The sequence below is a fragment of the Megalops cyprinoides genome, chromosome 20 (assembly GCF_013368585.1).
Source record: "Megalops cyprinoides isolate fMegCyp1 chromosome 20, fMegCyp1.pri, whole genome shotgun sequence".
Taxonomy (NCBI): Eukaryota; Metazoa; Chordata; class Actinopteri; order Elopiformes; family Megalopidae; genus Megalops; species Megalops cyprinoides.
The window spans coordinates 4645691-4667477 of NC_050602.1; the positions used below are offsets into that span (position 1 = coordinate 4645691).

At 48.2% G+C, this 21787-nt stretch overlaps 1 protein-coding gene across 3 annotated transcripts in view; it reads left to right on the forward strand.

Annotated features, from left to right (window-relative positions):
- LOC118795508 (rho GTPase-activating protein 29-like) overlaps nt 1-21787 on the forward strand; it is a 51171-nt gene that overhangs the window by 26029 nt on the left and 3355 nt on the right. Inside the window, exons 4-22 of one of the 3 annotated variants that reach the window (XM_036554038.1) lie at nt 3755-3851; nt 4174-4246; nt 4651-4711; nt 5508-5645; nt 5910-5974; nt 6231-6341; nt 8745-8825; nt 9418-9585; nt 10733-10870; nt 11798-11988; nt 13995-14167; nt 16157-16285; nt 17257-17355; nt 17901-18106; nt 18656-18844; nt 19097-19234; nt 19645-19877; nt 20929-21259; nt 21507-21615. In XM_036554038.1, the coding sequence (XP_036409931.1) occupies nt 3755-3851; nt 4174-4246; nt 4651-4711; nt 5508-5645; nt 5910-5974; nt 6231-6341; nt 8745-8825; nt 9418-9585; nt 10733-10870; nt 11798-11988; nt 13995-14167; nt 16157-16285; nt 17257-17355; nt 17901-18106; nt 18656-18844; nt 19097-19234; nt 19645-19877; nt 20929-21259; nt 21507-21615 (2730 nt within the window). The remainder of the gene's footprint in view (nt 1-3754; nt 3852-4173; nt 4247-4650; nt 4712-5507; nt 5646-5909; nt 5975-6230; nt 6342-8744; nt 8826-9417; nt 9586-10732; nt 10871-11797; nt 11989-13994; nt 14168-16156; nt 16286-17256; nt 17356-17900; nt 18107-18655; nt 18845-19096; nt 19235-19644; nt 19878-20928; nt 21260-21506; nt 21616-21787) is intronic. The other 2 variants (XM_036554039.1, XM_036554040.1) reach the window with 2 other exon arrangements.

Below are 21787 nucleotides of genomic sequence, written 5' to 3' on the forward strand. Positions count from 1 at the left end.
GATCTGTGCCTTGCAAATGCCACAGGTTTCCGTTCCGGTTGGTTTCTCTTGCTCTGCATGGCCGCAGAAGGCCTGTTTATCCTCTGATTGGCACACCGTAAGGGCAGGTATTTATCACAGCCGCTCTCTGCGGGTGCTATTTTAGGCGAGGGGTTGGATCGCAGGTGCACGCACGGTGACCGGCACAGCGGGAGAAGAATCCCGACCTGCTGGTTTCCTTGCCAGAAACCTGAGCCGTCGCGCTGCGCCATGGCACGTCCCCAGCCCCCCCCCCCCGGCCTCAGCACAGGAACACCGAGGGCGCCAGTGATGCGTCTTCTGTGCTGATTGGACAGCACTCCCGTGCTGGTGGTGACAGCCTAGTGGTTGCGCACGGTGTTCCCCGTCAGGAATGAGTGTTCTTCAGCCACGCCGATCGCCGATCGCCGCCTACCTCTGACTCTCCAAATTGGACATCTTCTCGGCGGAAAGCCATGGCACTGGCTTGACGACGGGCAGCAGAGTTTCAGCTACCAAGGAAGAAGTCACCAGGCACCACAAGGCCTGCTTTCAGCAATGCCCTCAGGTGGAGATGGACTCAGACAGGTGCAACAGACCTTGGACACCGCTGGCCAGGATGCCATGATGTGGAGGCCTGCATTCAAGACGGACATCATGTGATGTCACTGATGGACCTGAACTCTTGACTGCTGCTGTAGGTTTCCCTGCTGCCTTTGTCTCAGTCCCCGGGGTTCAATATTGACAGACGAGACACTGGTGAAATGTTAAAACCTGTGGTGTGTTTCAGGACAGGTGGAAGGTTCGTGCCTTAAATGGCCCTGCAGGTCAGCCATAAGTGTCGCAGGTTTAATGTTTAAACCCTCTTGCACCTGTCGGCCACAACTTGCACAAGCAGGCTTTGCTGAGGTCGTGGCAGTGGTGAGCGACACCTCTACAAACACCTCTGATAAATATGGCCAGCGCCGCTCCTGTCCACAAGGGGGCCCCCCATCTCTGGGTCAGGCGGAGACACCAATAGGTTCCCAGGCAATTCGGTGACGGCGGCCCAGTCAAAATGGCCTGGGGCGAAAAGGTCAGAGGGAGAGGGAGACCCGACTCCCGCCCCCTGAGCTTGCCCTGCACGGCTGCTTTTGAGGCACCTCTCGTTTAAAAAGCATGTTCCAGTTACCCGTATCTCAGAACTCGTACTCTCACAGCAGCGTGTGACGTTGGTGGTCTGGCTGGTTTCCAGAATCGGGGAAAAAAAAAGGTATTGAAAGCACTTGAGGGAGATAAGATCAACTTAGTGTTTGAGTCAGTGAGCCTGTACCACAGTTCCTCTACAGATAGATGTGATCTGTAGTTATGAATGTACCAGTGTTATTTACAGGCTTTCTGCCTTAGTTATATAATATAGTTGTCTCCCCTTAATTGTTTCAAGACGGCCATTTTTAGTTCTTTGGGGTGGTAAAGCGCTCGTTCCTTTTTTACGAATGGTCCCTGGAGGTTTTTCTGTTCACTGCTGAGGGCAGGGGGGGGAGATGGGGTTGTCACACAGCCATAAAAGTGTCAAGTTTCAGAAGTTATTGAAATTCTTTTCGCCCCTGGCATGTCTCTGGAGGAGTCGCAGGAATTTGACAGGGCTGGCACGTCCCCCGCGCTCGCGTCACTGACTCCGCGGGCACCTGCCGACAGACGAACTGCAGGTCCCGCTCGCGGGTGAGGCGGACCGGCACGGAGCGGAGGGTTTGAAGCGGAACTCGAAGCAGGCGCTTGTGAAGCAAGGCAAAGATGAGTTGGTTGGAATGTAGCTATCTTTCCATGCTGTTTAACACAGAATTGTTTTGAGTGATCTGTTGTCGAAAATAAACATCTTAACGGGGAGGTCGTGGGAAGGCCACACTGAGGGATTGGCCCAAGATTATGAGCGAACCACAATCTGAGAGGGGCCAACATAGCCCGTTCTCGCCATTGTGTCTTTTTGCATTCTTTCCCCTCTTGAATATTCCTCAGGTTATCCTTGCTGTTTATCCTCCCACCCCCTAGTAATTAACCAAAAAAACCTGACTTTTTTGGAAGGGGGTTACATTGTCTCAGGGGTGTGAGGTCGTCCTGTGAAAACAATGCCCATTTTTGCGGGGTGATGTCGTTTCCACGTTTGGAGCGGGAGCAGCCCCCCCTCCCCACCTCCCCGGTTTTTTCAGCATTGTTGTGGGCAGGCATTGTGTTGTCGGCCACAGGATGTCCTGGGGAAGACGTCACCGCTACGGGGAGAGCAGAGAGCTGCAGCTCCCATTCGGAGGTGGGGAGCCGCTCTGCGGGGGAGTCTCACACCTCTCTCCTGCTTTCGTCCCCCCCCCGCCCTCAGAGGTGTCCGACCTGGGGTGCCCCCCATTCCCGAGATGGTCCCTGTTTGGTCGTTTTCGGAGGCCTGTCTCTTGTATTTTCAGTGGACGCATTGAGAACTTCAAAGAAAAAAAAGACCCAGCCGAAGATGTTTTTGAAAGGCAGCCTTCCTGAGACAGGAAAAGTGTGAATGCGCAGAGGCGTCCACGGAGCTGCCTGAGTGGACGGAGCACCCTTCCAGTCCAGACTGTGGATCGCCTTTGTGAGGGAGAGTGCGTACTTCAGGGTGTTTTTGGAGCCGGAAAGGCACAGATTTGGAGCAGGTAAGCTGCTAGCGGGTGGTGTGTGTGTGGGGGCGGGGGGGTGTGGGTTCATCGAATGGCGGTTCTAATTCAAGGCAGTGCACTTCGAGAACATTTCCTGCAACCGTGCAAGATGCAGACAGGAAGCTATTGGTGAAGCCAAGTCTCTCGCTCGTCACAGAGGCGTCCTCGGGCTTGCCTCGCTCATGCGTCTTCGCTGGACTGCTTCCTGTTTGAGAGGGCCGTACACGTGAAAGAGACCAGGGTGGCCTCCCTGAATCCGAACGATTTAAGTCGTCAGAACCCTGCCCCGCCTCGGCTTGGACGACGCAGCGGACCGCTCAGTTTTGCAGCTCTATCAGTCCGAGGAGGGGGATGAAAAAACAAAACCAATAACAAAAGGAGCAAACTTCCTGAAGCCGAAGTTTTAAGTTTCTTTTTCACTTCTCCTTCCCTCTTGGTTACTGGCAGCTCGGCGCTTTTTCAGAGACAGCCTCCATTGTTGTGGAGAGAGGAAAGGGTGAGGATGCAGGCGGCGCGCTGAGAACGGGGGTCTCCAGCCCACAGTCGGCCCATTTCTTCTGCTCCCGCTCCCCCCCCGTCCCAGGTTGTCTGAGCCCGAGAGGATGTTTGCCGAGGATGCACTGATTGGAGCGTTATTTACACCCGGCGTTTCCCCTCTTCAATCTCGCCCATTCGGGTGTTTATGCTGTCGACAGGAAGCACCTTTTTTTTTTCTTTTTTTTTTGTTTTGTTTTAGCGACTCGTAGCTTGAGCTGAAATGCGAGCCTCTCGATGCAGCGGGTCGATTTAAGGTAACACCCAGCTAATCTTGCGCGGCTGCTTTTGAGTAAACAAACCAGTGCTTGCGGTTGAAATTTTGTTTGCGGCAAATGATGGTGATGCAAAAGTGCTGAAAATGCACATCATTCATTAATGAATGCAGATAGAGGCCTGTGATGCAGCCTTCCACGATGGTGCTTTAGAGTTGGTGAATGTACCATGTTTAACGTGTTTGTTTTGCGCTGCTGCTGTTTGAAAAGCGTGCTGTGCAACGCGGACTTGCTGTGAGTGGCTGTCGCCAGCCGCGGCGCAGGGTTCTCATGCGGTTTCTCACCTCCAAACAGGTGTGAACTTCAAAGAGGTCAACGAGGAAAACAGGCGACACATTTTCGGCGAGATACACAGCTCCATCGACACATTGGCATTCACATTTGGCAATGTGTGAGTAAGCTTGATTGGTGTGGCTGTTTCTGATTTTACCGTAGTCATGAGTGTGTTTAACAACCAAGTAAGTCCCCGCTACGGTAGAGATGATGCAAATTCACTACAATAGGCACTTCCTGTTAGGATTGCCTGTAGAACCCCTTGCAGGTGAAGTGTTATGGGAAAAGCTAATTTAAAGGTTTATGTGTTTTAAATGGTCAGTGTTGGTCCCTCTGGTTTAAGGAACATCCGCCATGCAAGCGGCGTATAAGGTTGTGTTTTTTCTGGCTCGTGATGTGTGCAGTGAATGCATTCACAGTTGTCTTTCTCCTCCCACCAGAGTGTCTGACTTCCTTATGGGAGATGTGGACAGTGAAACAGTGTTGGGGCTCCCCCAGACTCGGAGAAGCAGGGTAAGCCGCTGCTTCTTAGAGTGTATTCCAAACCAAAATCCAGCTGTGAGCGTGTGTGCATGTGTGCGTCTGGATGTGTGGATCTGAGGGGGGCAGCAGTGTGGTCTGGTAAAGTGCACGGCTTGTGATTCAAAAGGTTTAATTCCCAGGTGGGCCAGTGCTGTACTGTTGGTACTTAAGCCAGGGAAATAGCCAGCTGTATAAATGGATGATCATGTGAAAATAGTAAGAGATGTGAGTCACTGTGGCTAAAAGTGTCTGTTAAGCAAATGTACTGTAATGTAATGTCAGAACATTCTGGACTGTAATGGAATGTATTGCTCTGTAATATAGTATATTGTCCTGAACTATTGCATCATACCTGCAATGGCGTTTAAAATGTCTCTCTCTCTTCCCTTTCCAAGTCTTTTGAGAACCTCTCGCTGGAGTCCGGAGGGTCGCTCCCAGAGAAAGATGACCTGCCAGGTGATGTCACCAACCCCTCCTTCCCTGGGCCCCCCTCCCCCCTCACAACCCTGCCCCCCCACCCCACCCCTATTTTTCTTTAGCTCATCTTACTCACCAGGTTGCACGCCTTGCCTGTCAGGGTTTTTTTTACTGCACTGTGGCCAGATGTCACAGCTGTGAGAGGTGTGTCACTGCTGCCCCTGCCAACGTTCCAAGTGCATCCCCCTTCATTATAGAATAATTCCACGCCTTACCAGAGGCAGGTTGGCATCCTCAGCTAAAGCCTCCAGCATGCAGCCTCCAATCATTACTTTACACTGATCTGCCCCCGGTAAAATAGGGCATGGCTCAAACTGCAGCGCACCAGGAGTGCTGTCTCCATCCCTGCAGTGTGACTCAGAGAACAGCAGGGGCTGTCCTCTCAGAAGTTATTGCCAGATTGTTTCTCAGCGACTGTTTAACATGCAGACCCAACTGGAGTCCGAATTTAGTTTTCAGGTTTCTGTAGTAAGGAGTCAGTACGCTTTTCAGACCAAAACCCCAGAAGAAAGCGTTTGGTTAGATGTAGGCTGTACGTGGGAAATCGGTCACCATCACAGGTCTAAAACTGCTTGACATATCCAGCCAAGCACTTTCCCTGGGTTTATTTAGTCATAGAGGGTCCTAGGTCCTGTAAAGTGGTGGGGAAAGGGAGGGCGCACATTGCTTCTCTCTCCGTCAGCCCTCCCCCAGCTCACACACTCCCCTCCTTCCACTCCTCAATTCTCGGGGTCGGCTCGTCTGATTCTTTGGGATCCCTGCTCTGTGCCCCCAGGTCCTACGCGGGCCGAGGATGTCGACTGCGCCCTGTTGACCAGCGACCGTGGCGTGGAGTCTGCCCTGCTCTATGCCAAGGCCTGGTCCAAGTACACCAAAGACCTGCTGGCCTGGGTGGAGAAGCGCCTGAGCCTGGGTGAGCAACTGGCAGCTGCACGCACACATCTCCCCCCATTAGCCAGTCCGTGCCTCGGACATGTCCACACAGTTCCCGGTGACCAATAGTGTGGTGGCATTCTGTTGTAACCTGCTGACCCAGGCAGCCTGCTCTATAGAATGGGTGCTGTGAAGCCGGGCCGGGGAGAGACAGATGACTGTTTTTCTTGTGGTTTATCTCACAGGCCCTTTCTTTCCTGTTCCGTCCCTCGATCATTATGTAACCGCCACCTCTGTTTTGCAGATGTTGAATGCGCAAAAAGCTTCGCAAAAATGGCCGAGTCAGCAAAGACTCTCGCAAGTCAACAGGTAAATATTTAAACACAGCGCAAGATTTTCTTATTAAATGTGCCACCTGCCGTTTTATTAGCTGCCAATATGATATTTATGTTGCTGTGAAAGTGAGCTAAGAAAAGCTAAATGTTCTAATCAAGTTTTATTCAAATTCACCAAAAAAGAAAAAATGTATTGTTATGAAGCAGAAAATGTGCATGTGAACATTACAATGCCTCTGATGTCCTCATGACGTTAAAAGACATTTTTCCCTTCTTTGTCTGCCAAACAGGAGTACATGCCCTTCAGGGAGATCTACATCTCTGCCTTCAAAAATGACATTGAGTACAGCCAGGCCCTGCTTCAGACAGCAGCCGCGCTGCAAACTAACAAATTCATGCAGGTAGGACTGATGGAGGTCTCTCCCCCAAACCCCATCGCCTTTACACAAACGCTCACTCCCCGGTCAGACCCAGGTTAAGTTACTGCAGCTCAGGACAAGCATTGCGTAGGTTGGTTTTTTGAAGTGTACTGTCTGATTATGCACAGTGCAGTTGTATCCGACAGGGAAGTGTAAGGGCGTACTCAACACCAGGCCTGGTCGCCGTGTACCGTGCCCAGGCACGATTGTCTCCCCTCCCCACTCCCCCGCTGGCCTGCACTCACATTGTGCTTAAGGTTCCGGGCACGCTTATGTCATCGCGATGCAATTTTTTTGTGTTGAAGAAAAGCGCTCTTGCACAGCACAATGGAGTTCATGATTGTGCTTATTTGCAGCTTATTTGGAGTCGTTTTGGGCGCGGTGACACACGGCCCTCTCACATGCTTTATAGATTTATTGATTATGCAGTGCAGCAATTTTCAGTCAATTGTGCTGCACGTATAAGAAGATTTTTATGGAGGCAGCTGACGTTTCAGTCATTATGCTAAGGGACAGACCAATATTTTGTGTCAGATTTGTGTCAGATTGCAGTAGCTGAACCACAATAACGCTAGCTAATGTTAACCAGCTAGGGCTACTACTTGTGTGTGCGCTACTGTCATCATTACAACAACAAACATCTTTTATTACTACTTGGATAGTATACTTACAATTCATTTGAGAATATTTGGGTTAATAACGGGTCTGGTTCTCACCTTATTGATGAACATGAATTGTAGTCGGCAAGTAAAGCTCCGAATTCCTCCCTCAACGTCAGCTGCCTCCTTAAAAATCTTCATGTATGTGCAGCACGATTAACTGAAAATAGCTGCGTTGCATAATTGATGCTAACTGGCTGGGGAGCTAACGTTAGTTATCTAGTGATAGATTTGACAAGCATAGCTAATTAGCTAACAGGCTACTTATCTGAGCAATTGTTGAAGACTAGCTGCTTAAACAGTTTGGCTGCTTCATTTGTGATACTCCTGACAACCCTGACAACAGCAATGCTTAAATTGCCACATAAAGTATGGTTAGTTTTATATTGCTTGCTAGTAATCAAGCTAATGTGGGGATCCACAGAGTTATTTTTGGATTATAGATCTACAGAACTAACCAATAAAAGATCATTTTGGAAGTAACCAGCTTGTTATATTTAAGGAAGTCAGCTAGCTAATCAAATGATGGTTTAAAGAATTTATTATGACTGGGCGTGTAACTAACAGATATCCAGCTAACTGTTGCTATAACAAATATATTTCTTGAATGGGACAGTCGCATCATTGACGTCTTGTTCGAGTTCCGTGCTCGGGCACGGTTAGTGATCACACTGATGCATACCGTGCCCGAGTCCAACTGAACTGTTCCCGAGCCCACCTCTTCAAGCGGGCACAGTACGGTACGGAGCGATCACACTAGTCAGACGAACTGGACTTTGGGGGTCAAACGTGCTTGGGCACGGAACGGATCTCTGAGTGCGAGTACACTCTTAGAGTAGAGCTGAACCATGCCAGGATGTTGTTTTGTCTGACAGTGCTGCTGTTGCGCTTCGCAACCATACGGTCTGTACGCAAACAGATGAATAGAGAAGGGAAAATAGGAGATGCAAAAGCGGACTTCCATTTTTAGCCTGCTTAGCGACAGCCAACCCGGTCTAGCCATGAGACTGTGGTTTTTATTAGCTTGTGGGAGAGAAGGGCATTCAGCAAAGGTGTGAATCAGCTAAACAGCACGTTTTTTCTGGTCATGGCGAGGCTGTGTGAGGCTCACATTTGTCTCAGACCTTTATGGTGTTGCGTAAGACTGTTAGCGGTTTTTAGAAATGCACACACGCGCATACATTTGCCTGTGGTTGAGCACAATTATTTAAAACAATACTCAACCACAAAGTTGTGTGCACTGAGCCAAAGAGAGCCTTCCCCTGATATTTTCCCACTCTGTGACCTTTTGTGGAAATCTGGTCACTAAGTTTTTTCTGTGATTTGAGGGCCATAAACAGGGGCACTATGGGATAATGTTCATGGAACCAAGCTTGAAACCATTACAGTCGGGGGTCAGTTCCATTTCAATTCAGTCGATGCAAGAAATTTATTAAAATTTACTGGAATTCAATGCATGACCTAACATTCACTGGGTATCTTCTGTGAAGACTTTAAATGGACTGGATTTCATTTCATTTGCTGAATTGACTGAATTGAAACTGCACTGAGCCCAGCTCCGGCACCCAGAAGGTGGTAAGTTTGAATGTCTGATGTTGCAGCGTTGTCTGGCCCAGTGGACACCCAGCTGTACAAACGGGGCGGCGTGTAAAGCGCTCGCTGGAAAATGGAATCCGCTGTATAAATAAAGGATAAAGGGGGTTTGTTTTCGCTTGTGTTCCCCCAGCCCCTGTTGGCTCGCAAGAACGAGCTGGATAAACTGAGGAAGGAAATGAAGGACCAGTGGCAGCGAGAGCAGAAGAAGATGGTTGGTGAATTACTCTTTCAGTTATGTGCACAGTGCGAGCAACATGGGTGGGTGTGTGTGTGTGTGTGTGTGTGTGTGTGTGTGTGTGTGTGTGTGTGTATGGAGGGGGGGTGGGTGGATGTGTGTGTTTGTCTGTCTGTCTGTCTGCATGTGTGCCCTGTGTATGTATGGGTGTGTGTGTGTGTGTGTGTGTCTGTGTGTGCCCTGTGTATGTGTCTGTGTGTGTCCTGTGTATGTATGGGTGTGTGTATGTGTCTGTCTGTGTGTGTGCTCTGTGTGTATCTGTTTTTCTGTCTCTGTGTGTGCCCTGCGAGTATGCCCTGTGTGTGCGTGTGCCCTGCGTGTATGCCCTGTGTGTGTTCGTGTGCCCTGCGTGTATGCCCTGTGCGTGTGTGCATGTGTGTGTGTGTGTGCCCTGCGTGTATGCTGTGTGTGTGCCCTGCCTGTATGCCCTGTGTGTGTGTGTGTGCCCTGTGTGCGTGCATGTGTGTGACAATGCGCACGGTGGCACGGTGCTAGGGGAACAGGAAGCGGAGTCAGTCGTGACTCAGTCTCGATCTAAACGGCGGCCGTGGCATTTCCTGTGGCACAGCAAGAGGCGGACGGGGCGCTGAGGAAGGCCAGGCTGCTGCAGACGCAGCGTCGTGAGGACTACGAGAAGGCGCGCTGCTCCGCCAGCCGCGTGGAGGAGGAGCAGCTGGGCGCCGGCGGCAAGCAGCTGGAGAAGAAGAGGAGGCTCGAGGAGGAGGCGCTGCAGAAGGTGGGTCCTCCCTCCAGTCGTCTCCCTGATCTCCACAGTCTCTTTGTCTCTATTCGGGAAGCCATGGACTGTGAGCCAGGGCACAGCCTCTGTAGTAACACTGTGCAGGTTAAAGCCAGCCAAAGAAGTGGCATGTTATATACACTACATTTACATTACTTATTCAGAACAACATACACGATGACTACATTTAACAATACATTTACATGGCTTACATCAAGCAGAAGCCCTCATCCAGAGTGACTTACAACATGAGTTTAATGTCACATTTACAATGTTGACATTATACCGACGCTCTTATCCAGAGTGACGTACAAGAGGGGCATGCTTAACAGTACGTTTACATTGTTAACATCAGGTAGATGCTCGTCCGCAAGTCACTCCAGAAGCGAAGCACAAAGGGCATGCAGCAACATAACAAAAAGCACAAAACAAACAGGGAAACCACTATCCACACGCGAGCAAGAGCCAGGCTCAAATGCCCAAAAGACCACCATTGCGCATCTGGTCCACCATACAAGTGCAGCATAATATTCCGGAAAACTTTAGAACATACATGTTAAAACATAATCTTCATGAATGTAACAGGAACAGCTTGAACTCCGCATGTCACCCTGCAAACATGAAAAAATCCGAATCTGTTGTTTTAAATAATTGCGCTCAATCACAGGCCACACACAGACATGCTTAATGCGTAGTTTGTGAAACGTACTTTGACCTTACATGTTGTGTTCCTCACTGTGTGTGAATGAACTGGAATATGTGAAGGTGGTGATAACTGATACGTTTTGGCGTGTATGCTGTGTATTTGAGTTTTAATCAGATCGATCACAGATGTTTTGGATTATATTATCATCGTTTTTATTGTTTTATTATTTTTATTAACTTTTTCATTTCTGTTTTATTCACACCTGTTTTGTGACATGAGCTTACAAATGATGACAGTCCACTGGTATCTCAGCTAATTTATGTTAAACGTCTATATGTATGTACATAGCGAGTCATCTTTGAAGAGCATGCTGTGTCCTCTCTGAATGTTTAATGTTTTGCATCATGTGGAGGGTGTATATCTGCATAAGTGGATAAGACCATTTGCTACCTGACTGAGTGTGAAGGTAAATGCGTGCCGCTGCTACCCCTGATTTAGGCAGAGGAGGCTAACGACCAGTTCAAAGCCTGCATCGCTGACGTCGGGGTGAAGCGCGTGGACCTGGCCAACGCCAAAAGCGAGATCCTGACGCAGATCCGCGAGCTGGTCTTCCAGTGCGACCTCACACTCAAGGCTGTGAGTCTCCACATGTCTGACCCGGGCACAGCGACAAAAGTCACGGGACAAGAACAGTCATGAATAAAACATGTCTTTATTCCAGGAAATGAATAGTGTGTTGGCCTGGTGTTGTGCTCCACTCCTCCTTTAAAGGATTTATAAGCTCTCTCCCTACTGAAGAGGGCTGTCTCAGCCTTGCCTTAATTCTACATTCCAGTTCATCCCAAAGATGTTCTGTTGAGTTGGGGCTGGGGCTCTGTGCTGGCCACTGCAATGTTCCACTGTTCATCTTTAAACCACATTAATCACACCCATATTCACACCCATTTTTCTCCAATGGATTTGTAGTGGATTTTCCTCCAAGGATTGTGTAGTAGTGATTGTGATCCTGTGTATGAGGAAATGAAAAGGGAGAGTGTTCGGTTTGACGCCTCACCCTCGGAGGGAGGCGTCAGTGGTTCTCGCTTCTCGCGTCCAACTGAACACTTTCCCTGGGGTTTATTTTCAGACACTTTATTTATAAAACATAAAATTAATGTTTATGAAACAGAATGATAATGATAGTAGACAATATACTGATAATGGAATTAGAATTACATACGGTAGGTGCTGTATATACATTAATTGTAATGTAACTGTTTATGTTCATTATTTTTTTTTTAATTGTGATTATTGTGAGGATAAGACAAGATAGACATCACCAGATGTGCTTTAATAAAATCTGCCAGAGTTGGGATCAATTCCATTTCAGTTAATTCAGGGAATGAATAGAAACTGCAATTACGAATTGATGAATCCTCATAGGAAATGATGGAAATGAATTTTCAGTTCACTGAATTTCAGATTGTTTCTGGAAGTGACTGAATTTGAAAAGGAATTGACCCCAGCTCTGAAGCCCGCTCTCCAAGCAGAAGAGAATGACTGCGCCTGTTCTCTGTCCCGCAGGTGACGGTGAACTGGTTCCAGCTGCAGCAGGCCCAGGCCGTCTCCCTCCCGCTGAACTACCAGGCACTGTGCGAGAGCGCCAAGCTGTATGAGCCTGGCCAGCGCTACTCCGAGTTCGTCCGGAGCCTGCCCAAAGACAGGAATCGGGGGGAGTCCTTCTCCTTCGACCTGCAGACGCCCCAGACCACAGGGTGAGTCTCACCCTCCCAACTACCCCCCCCCCCCAGCCTTGGACCCTTTAGGCCCGGTTTTGATCGTTGAGGATTGTGAACCGGCACCCCGTGGCTGACCTCTAACGATCGATAGTGTCTCCTGCAGTGTTTAGTTAACATGCATATCTCATGGGAACTTGACAAGTAATTAAAGATCATCCCTGAGGATGTAGTGAGGACACATCAAGGCAGCAGGCCTTATAAAAGCAGTTAATAATCCTATCACATCCAGTAATTCTCCCGGATTTCTCGTAGAACAATCCTGGTTTATCCTGGTCCAATGAAACACTTTCCCTTTGACAAATTTTCTACAAATCTACAACTGTATATTTTTTATGCATAGACCAGATGGTCAGCTCATTGTATGACACATTGAAGATCCTGTCTCTGCCATTGGCGACACTGCAAGCATTGAGATTTGCTGGCTGGTCATGAACATGCTTGAAGGGGTGTGGCCCAAAACAGAATATCCATAACAGCAACATAGGAGTGCAGACAGCGCCGGAACCTCTTGTTACCAGCCAGGACCTCCTAGATGGAGGACGGAAGAAACTTGAGCTGAATATGTGATAACACTAGAGGTGGATCACAGACATTCTAATCTGCTAATGCTTGGTCTGTTCAACTCAATACTTTCCCTGGGTTACATTCTCCAACAGAGTAGCTTTAGATGCTTGTCTGCCTCTGTGACAGGTTGTGAGATATGAGACAGATTTTTTTTTATCATTCAGAAACAGGCCCAGTTTTTGGTTCCTGTTTTGTTGATGTTGAATGTGTATCATTCACTACTGAGTAACTTGATGCTGTTGTGTGGGAATAAACAAACTTCCTTGCTCGTTGGTCTTTTGTTGTGACATGACACCATACAGTAGATGCAGAGAAAAAGATCCCAATAACCCCGCAAAGCATTTATGCCAAGATAAGAAAACAAAAGAGTTTGCGTCAGGAAACTTTCCTGCTTCCTACACGTACACGACAGCACTGAGTGATCTGGGGGCTTAGCTGCTGTTGAGGAGGGAGGGAGAGACGGGGGGAGGGGGGGCACAGAGAAAGAAGGTAGAGGGGGAGAGAGAGAGAAAGTGTAGAGGGAAAAAGAAAGATGGGGGGTAGAGGGGGAGAGAGACAGGGGAGAGGGAAGGGAAGTGGGACCGAGAGAGAAGGAACAGGAAAGAGAGAGTGAGACATGGGAGAGGGAGGGAGGATGGGGGCAGGGGAGAAAGAAACAGATGGCGAAAGGGAGAGAGAGATAGGGAAGAGGGAGAGAGAGAAAGACAGGAGAGAGGGAGGGGGGGAAAGGAGCAAGGGTGAAACAATCGAATGCTGACCTGTAGGCCTTCCTGTGGGAGTGTTTTGGTGTTTGCTGTGTGGGATCTCAGAGCTGCTCTCACTGAAACCTGAAAAGCTCGGAGTTTTCCCTCGACAAATAGCATGTTCCCTGATTTTAATTCGAGTGAGAAATCTGTAAATGGGGACTCTCACATTTGAAATTGGCTGTGTCGTTTGCTGGGAGCCCACGTTGGCGGAACCACTTGGCTTCGTTGTGCAGGGCATAGGGACGGGTAGATCAGCCGGGGTCTCTTTGTCTCTTTTATCACCCTGTGATTCTTCAGGCCCATTTGAGCAGCACCCATCCGCCAATGAGCGTCTTCTCCACCGCAGTGCGCCGTGTGATGTGCATTGTGACTTGTTGTGTGCGAGTGCATGTGAAGATTGCATTCTTCTTATCGTATCGTGCATGAATGCAGAGGTTGTAGCGGTGAGATGAGCCTGTTGTGCAGAATGACATTCCAAACAGGGCTGTATGAATGGAAAAGCATTAAAACTCATCAGGATAAAAACCCACGTGTTGTTTTCATGCATCGGTGCATGTTCTTTTAAAGAGGAGTTTGGCCAAATTTAAAACCCTAAATATAAAGATTGTTTTGGGGGGATCTGTGCCGGTTCACTGACCCAGCAGGGGGTGCGCCTGCCTGTTTTTGCTCCAGGTTCCCATTGCCCAAGAGGTCGATAAGCAGCAGCCATTCCTCCTACGGGAACCTGTCCCAGGCGTCCGTCGCCTCAGTTGACTTCCACAGTGCTGACGAGGTGGAGAGCCCAGTCCATGGCCAGCCAGAGAAGGCTGGAGAGCGGCGGTCCAACAGCAGCACGGACAGCCAAGGTATCAGTCTAAACCAAGCAGTGCCGACAAAGACGTGCTGTACCCAGATCAGTAGCAGTGGTTACTGAACTGAAGTCAAATGAATGCAGGGAAATGATGCTGTCACTGGGCTGTGTTGCTTCTGTATATTCATGTTTTAGATAACTTTGAACAATCTTTTGATGGCATCTGTTAGCTTAAACAATCTCTCTGTTCTCTGAATAAAATGAATCAATGTTTTCACTTAATTAGCAAAGCAATGCATTTTGTATGTGTGTGGGTGTGTTTGTGAGAGAGACATTGTAACAGCATACCACCATGAAATTAGCATGCAGCACGTAATGTTTCCAACAAGCAATTAATTATGCATGCCAGTAAATCCCGAATACTAGACCAAGGGACTGGCTTAAGGTTAATAACCGTAGCTTAAACAGATTTCTCCCCATTTCGTTTCAAGAATGCAAATTGTTCTGCACTAATGAGATCTTGATGTATGACCTGGGCCAGGGCGGCATTTGTGGACTCGAAAGACTTGATCTTTCAAGCTGATTGTGTGACCCGTAGCACCGAGTACTACCGTTTAACACCGGCATTAGTGCCTCGTTAGCATTCAGAGGTAGAGAGTTGAGGAGAGGCTACAGGTGACTTTCTCTTAGGCGGAGCAAGATCCCGGGCCCTGTAAATCGGTCATGCGTGCCCCCTGGAAGCTGGCCACGCTGCCGGATTAGGCCATGGCTTCCCCTGACTCCTGTCATTCCGGGGCCAGCTGTCACTATCCCACAATCCAGTGCATGTTCCCGCTCCTGCAAGTCAGAGGCGCGGTGCGCTAGGTTTCCCACAATCCAGTGTACGTTCCCGCTCCTGTGAACCAGAGGCACGGTGCGCTAGGTTTCCCACAATCCAGTGTACGTTCCCGCTCCCGTGAACCAGAGGCGCAGTATGCTAGGTTTCCCACAATCCAGTGTACGTTCCTGCTCCCGCGAGCCAGAGGCGCAGTACGCTAGGTTTCCCACAATCCAGTGCACGTTCCTGCTCCTGCGAGCCAGAGGCGCAGTACACTAGGTTTCCAGGTCGCTAATTCTTGCCCTGACCCAGCGTGCACAGTGTCTCGAAAGCACAGAGAAAAATCACACTGCCGTCATGACTTTTCTAATGTTTCTCATTAATATGCAGGCATGATGTTTCCAATAAGGAAAAATTAAAATCAACCACTTTGGCCAGGCAGTAAAACAGGCAATAAAGACATTTTTTCTGGATGGTAAAATGTTTGCCCCATTCATTTTTCATTTTATTTAATCTTCCTACTTGTTCTTAAACTTTTTCTTAAAGACACTTTGATCAGCTGTTATTTATTCATGAATTTTGTGTTTGTAGATATTTGTAGATATTTGTATTTGTATATTTTGATGGTTTTTTCACTGTGTGCCAGCAGTTCCGTGCAATTAATCTCAGATAAAATTAGGCTCTGGATGTGATCTCCACAGTAAATCACTTAGCAGACATTTAGCCATTATTTATTATAGTGGCAGACATCCAGCACATTCCCAGGATATTAATCAAAACGTGTTTAAGTGTATGATCTGATTATACATGTGGTAATGCAAGAGCTTTACTTATTGCGACTTGTCAGAAGGGGACCCATGAGTTTGAATTATGGCCTTTAAACACAGCCCTTCATCGGAATGGGGAGAAATAAATGTAGCTATGTTTTACCATTATCTTGCAGACTGAGTGATCACAGTTTTATAGATTTCACTATAGCAATGCCACGACGTCCCATTATGACACAGGAATCATTGATCAGGGCCTAGGGACTCCATTTACTTGGAGCATGTTGGTAGTTGGTGTTTTGGACATACTGAGCACGCATGAAGTGGTCCTTATCAAGGAATGTTTTTAAATGGTTAGTAGGTTCAACCGAGGACTTCCCCTAGGTTTTACTTTCTCACAGAGCAGCCCCTGGTGTCTCCCGCAGCTAACTGAGCCGTCTCTGTTCCCCTCTCTCTCCAGCGCAGAGGAGTCGGGGTCCGCTCCGAGCCTGGGGGACAGGCAGCCAGGGAGGGGGGATGTGCAGCGATTCGGAGAGCGCCGGGGGCAGCAGCGAATCGCGCTCCATGGACTCGCCCACCGCCAGCCCAGGTACGGGTCTTCCGTCCGCTTCCTGTCAGCAGCAACCCTGCCTCTCAGTACCCATCCTTTCATTTATCTGGGACAAAGAAATTCCCCGCTTCCTGCAAATCACCAGTTCCAAAAGGCCATGGGGGCCCGTGGAAAAAGATTTATGGCCCGTTCTGACAGGGGTGCTGGTTTGTTCCTAAAAAGAAGGTGGCGAGGTGACGGGGTTTGTTGTCGCCGTGGGGAAAATCCTGTGAGCGCTGCTGCAGTATGCTGCACAAACATGTGAGAAATGCTCAACCTGACTGCTATTTTTTCCCCTAACAGCTGACTTTTCAATTAAACTGCTTCCTCCTCTGATTCTGCAGAACACTTGAGTGTTATGTGCAAGTTCTCAGTTATGGTATAGTTTCTGTGCCACCTCACTGGTTGCCCTTGAGTAAGTGTTACATATAGCATGGGGGCTTTCTGAATGAGAATCATTCACGCTCTTTTTTGAATGTTTATTCAGTCTGTAAGTGCCATGTGTAGGCCTTGCCCTGTAAGATTAAGCTCTCCTCCCTGCAGGGAGAGAGCGGTCTGAACTCTGGGGTGTGTTTGGCTTAGGGCTGGAATGCTGAGGATATGTCTTGCTTACTCCTACCCATTTATTCACAGTACAAATAGAAGACTTAAGTGGTTTCATGGATATGTGGATTACCCATTATGCAATGCAGTGGAGGTATGAGGAGCGTAGGACTCGGGGCAAAAGTTGCCTTTTAAGTGCTTTTCAAGGACCAGATTCCTCAGCAACATTTCTGAAATTAACGATTACAAGCTAAACAGCCAGACCGGTCCCAGATCATTCGTGCAAGTTCTTTCTGTAGTGAGTGGAAGCACCTACCGGTCTCGACCCCTGCGTGACCCCCCCCCCCACCCCATTACACGGGACACAAGTTCATTCCAAAGCAGAAACCGGGATGCAGAGGAACAATCTCCACCTCTTTTTTGCCCAGGTGACTTCAAGAGGAAGCTCCCCAGGACGCCGTCCACGGGCACCATGTCCTCCGCAGACGACCTGGACGAGCGAGAGCCGCCCTCCCCCTTGGACAACGGTGAGCGAAGAGCTGCGGTCAGGCGGGACGTGACGCATGCAGAGCCGCGCAGATGTTTTTGCGCTCAGCCCAGCTGTGCAGGCAGGGCTGCTGCTGTTCTTGGCAGCAGTTCCAGCGGTCCTCACCCCAAACAGCCACCCCCCCCCCCTCCCCCCCAACAAAAACTTTTCAGCTGGCGGTTCCCTTGTTAGTGTATTTTTCCGTCACTGTTATTTTAGGAACTGTCAGGAGAGTTTCGGCTTTATCTGTTAAACCGATTAAATCCGTCAGCTGTGCGCATTCAGGGGTCATGACAGAAATTAATTTACTCATACTCATTGTGTTGAAAATAGGGAATGACTGCAGTGACAAGCAAAGACATATTACGATTTATGAACCTTTTAAATTTTTTATAGCATTATTTATATTTTTATTTTTATTTCAATTTCATGTCACAATTACTCACAATGCTTTAAAAAGTACAGGAGTATGTGTAAGGTGTGTAGAGTGGATGAAGAAGTTGACTTTGACGGTGTTCCAATCCCCCCCCCCCTCTTGGCTGGCAGACCGTCACAGTGATGTGTGGTGTCCCCCTCCCGGTCCCTCAGGCCTGGGTGAGATTGTGACAGAGATGGCCAGCTCCCCCGGGCCCTTCCGGAACACACAGATGTCCAAGGCGGCGCAGACCCACAGGCTGCGGAAGCTGCGAGCCCCGTCAAAGTGCCGGGAGTGCGACGGCCTGGTGGTGTTTCACGGGGCCGAGTGCGAGGAGGTGAGCGCCAAGCCGCCACTGCCGCCGTCGACTTCTTAAAGGGGACACGAAGGCCGCCCTCTGCATCTCGCTATTATTGTTTAATTACCTTTCATTAGACCACATCAGATGTATCCATACAAGAAGGTAACATTTAAATAGTAGTTGTTCGACCGTCTTTTCCCAGCGTCAGGGAATTTTCCCCTTTTTTTCCACAGTTAGCTTGGGTTTTCTGGAAAATGCACTATGTACAGCACTTTGAGACAATCTTCATTGTAAAAATGCCATTTTTACAAATGAAAATTGATTGATTGATTGAAATATGAACTCTAAAATTTGTTTTCATGCAATTCATATTGACAATGTCATATTTTTCCATATAGGTCAAAATACGTTCCTTATGTTTTATTTGTATGGTTATGTGTATTGTCAGAGGGGTATGTTCAGTGAGCTTAAACTTGAAAGTAGACCCTCAAGGTAATCTTGAAACTGTGCCTTTGTTGCTGGGATTTGGAACAAGGCTATTAAAGTGTCGTGGTTATTGATAGTGTTCGTCTGATCTTTCCTCAGTGCTCTCTAGCGTGTCACAAGAAGTGCCTGGAGACGCTGGCGATTCAGTGCGGCCACAAGAAGCTCCAGGGGAAACTGCACCTGTTCGGGATCGACTTCACCCAGGCAGCCAAAAACAGCCCGGACGGAATTCCCTTCATCATCAAAAAGTGCACCTCGGAGATCGAGAACCGGGCCCTGAACATCAAGGTAGCCTCGCGGAACATTCCGGGATGTGCTCTGAGCACTACTGGCTGAGTGTCAGAAATGTTTTCTGAGGAAGTAATTTTTCTGGTGTAATCTGTTTGAATTTTTCTAATGTGATTTTTTGTTGCCACAGCTAGTATAGTATCTATAAAAAAGCAGTGTTTTGTTTGATTTATTTTTATTGGTACAACCAGCATTGTAACTCACAACAAGAATTTTCTTATGTTTGTTTGTTATGTTTGGCTGTTGTTAAAGGGTATCTACCGCGTGAACGGAGCCAAATCCCGAGTGGAGAAGCTATGCCAGGCCTTTGAAAACGGGAAGGACCTGGTGGAGCTGTCGGACCTTTACCCTCACGACATCAGCAACGTGCTCAAGCTGTACCTGCGACAGGTATACTTCCCGTCTTTGCTTTCTAGAAGCAGATAATGACAATTTGACAAAGCAGTCATTTGCGTGTGAATTCCAATTTCACAAAGGACAACATTCTAATATCTGTCAAAATGTATTGTAAAAAAATGTATTTATCATTACCAATCAAATATGTTAGTTTATCCATGCACGATTTGATATATTGTAAAATAATACAAAAAATATGTGGATATAATATTATTCAGCATATACATACATAAAATGATGTAGCAAATTTACATGGTTAATAAATTTGTACTCCATGGATACTTAGTGGTGCATCAAAAATGTGGGTAAAAAAATCAGAATTCAAATACGTTCAGTGTATGTGGCCATTACCTCCATGTATTTCAGGTCTGAGTCTTTTACACTGCTGTTCACACCTGTTCCAGCTCCCCGAGCCGCTCATCCTGTTCCGTTATTACAACGACTTCATCGGGCTGGCAAAGGAGAGCCGTGGCGCCATCGTGGACGAGGTGGACGCGGCGCGCGGGAGCCCCGCCTCCGAGCAGCCGCCCGTCAGCGTGGAGCTCAACCGCGTCATCCTCAAGATCCGGGACCTGCTGAGGCAGCTGCCCGCCGCGCATTACCGGACCATGCAGTTCCTCATAGGCCACCTGTACAGGTGCGCGAAGCTAGCGGACGCAAAGCCCCCAAACTGCATTACATTACTGCCATTTATCAGATGCTCTTCTATCCAGAGCGACTTGCATAAGTTACATTTTTTTTACGTTACCAATTTTACATCTGAAATAATGAATGAACCGGTTGTTGTAAGGATGAACCTAGAAGAACTTCAAAGCTTATGCCTCAAAGGTGCAAACTGATGATCAAAGATGTTCATTTGTGCTGCATTTACATTACATTACTGGCGTTTTACCAGACGCTCTTATCCAGAGCAACTTACATCAGTTGCAGTTTTTTTACAAAGTTATCCATTTGTATAGCTGAATATTTACTGAGGCAATTCTGGGTTTAGTACCTTGCCCTAGGGTGCAACAGCAGTGCCCCAGTGGGGAACCAGCATCCTTTCTGTGACGAGTCCTGCTCCTTACCACTATGCTACACTGCCACTGCTGTTACCACTATGTAACACACCACAACAGAATAAGGTGTGTTATGTAATGACTTCCACTATCGGATTTTGACCTACCCTTTTTGTATGCTTTTATAAATGACTCTGGATAAAAATGTCTGCTAACTGACTATGGGTAAATATCGATGTAGCATGAATTAGCATCTCTGATCATCAGTTTGCATCTTTGTGGCATAAGCTTTAAAGTGCTTCTAGGGTCATCTTCACAAGGACTGATCAGCAATTTGTCAATCCATTATGTCAGATGTATGCCTGATTCAAGTTTGATGTTAATTTTAGGTTTTCTGTAAAACATCAGTTAAGTAATTCATTAAGTAATCAATCAAGTATTTATTAAACTGATTGGATTTACCAAGCCTGTATAAAGTTATTGGCTGTAATGGAAATGATTTTTAAATGCTTAGTTTGCCCAACCAATTACTTTCCCTGGGGTTTTACACTGTAATAGAACTGCCTTAGCACATTAAACTGAAATATTTTCGAGGGGTATTATCCATGTCTAACTATGCAAGCATTTTGTTGTCTTTCCCAACGTTGCCATGGGAATAACCGTTGCTGTTTGACACACCCCATCCCCCAGAGTGACGGAGAAGGCGGACGAGAACAAAATGACGGCGAGCAACCTGGGCATCATTTTTGGGCCAACGCTGATCAAGCCGCGGCAGACGGAGGCGGAGGTGTCACTGTCTTCGCTGGTGGACTACCCCTACCAGGCCCTGATAGTGGAGCTGCTGATCCGCCACTACAGGAGGATCTTTGACGCACCCCTGAGCCCCACCACCACGGTCGCACCCCCCCTGGGTGGGGATGGCTCTCCCCTGCCGCAGAAGGGCGTGATCGCCCGGCTGACCGCCGAGGAGAAGGAACAGCGGCTGAGCAGGCACTCCAAGTCCCTGGGCGACATCAAGGATGTAAGCGGCACCGGCTCCGCCTGCTCCCTCACTGTCGTATGCCGTGACCCCACCCCCGTTTCTCTTATTTGCCGTGATCCTACCCCCCTCCCTGTTCTCATTTGCTGTGACCCCGCCCCCTTCCACCTCTGTCATTCGCTGTGTCCCTGACCCCTTCCTTGCTCTTGTTCACTGTGACCCCATCCGCCTCTCTCAGGTACCCATAAAGATCCACTCTCTCTTTCTCCCCCTCCTTCCTGTCTTACAGCAGAGCACCAAAGTGTACAAGAGGCACTCGTCCGTGATCCCGTCCATGCACTTGCAGAGCGAGGTGAAGGACGCGAAGGCGAAGCCTGATGGGACGGAGTGTCCACCTGGTTAGTACAGTCGAGTAGTGGTTGGCAAGCTCTGCTTGTAAACAGTAGGCCATGGGTTCAGATCCCAAATTCCTCCTTAAAGGTACTTAAAGCTCATTTGTTTAGAGTGATCAGCAGCCCATCGTACATATTTGTTTTTTGCTGTCAGTGGAATTCGAGGTTTTTTTGGGGG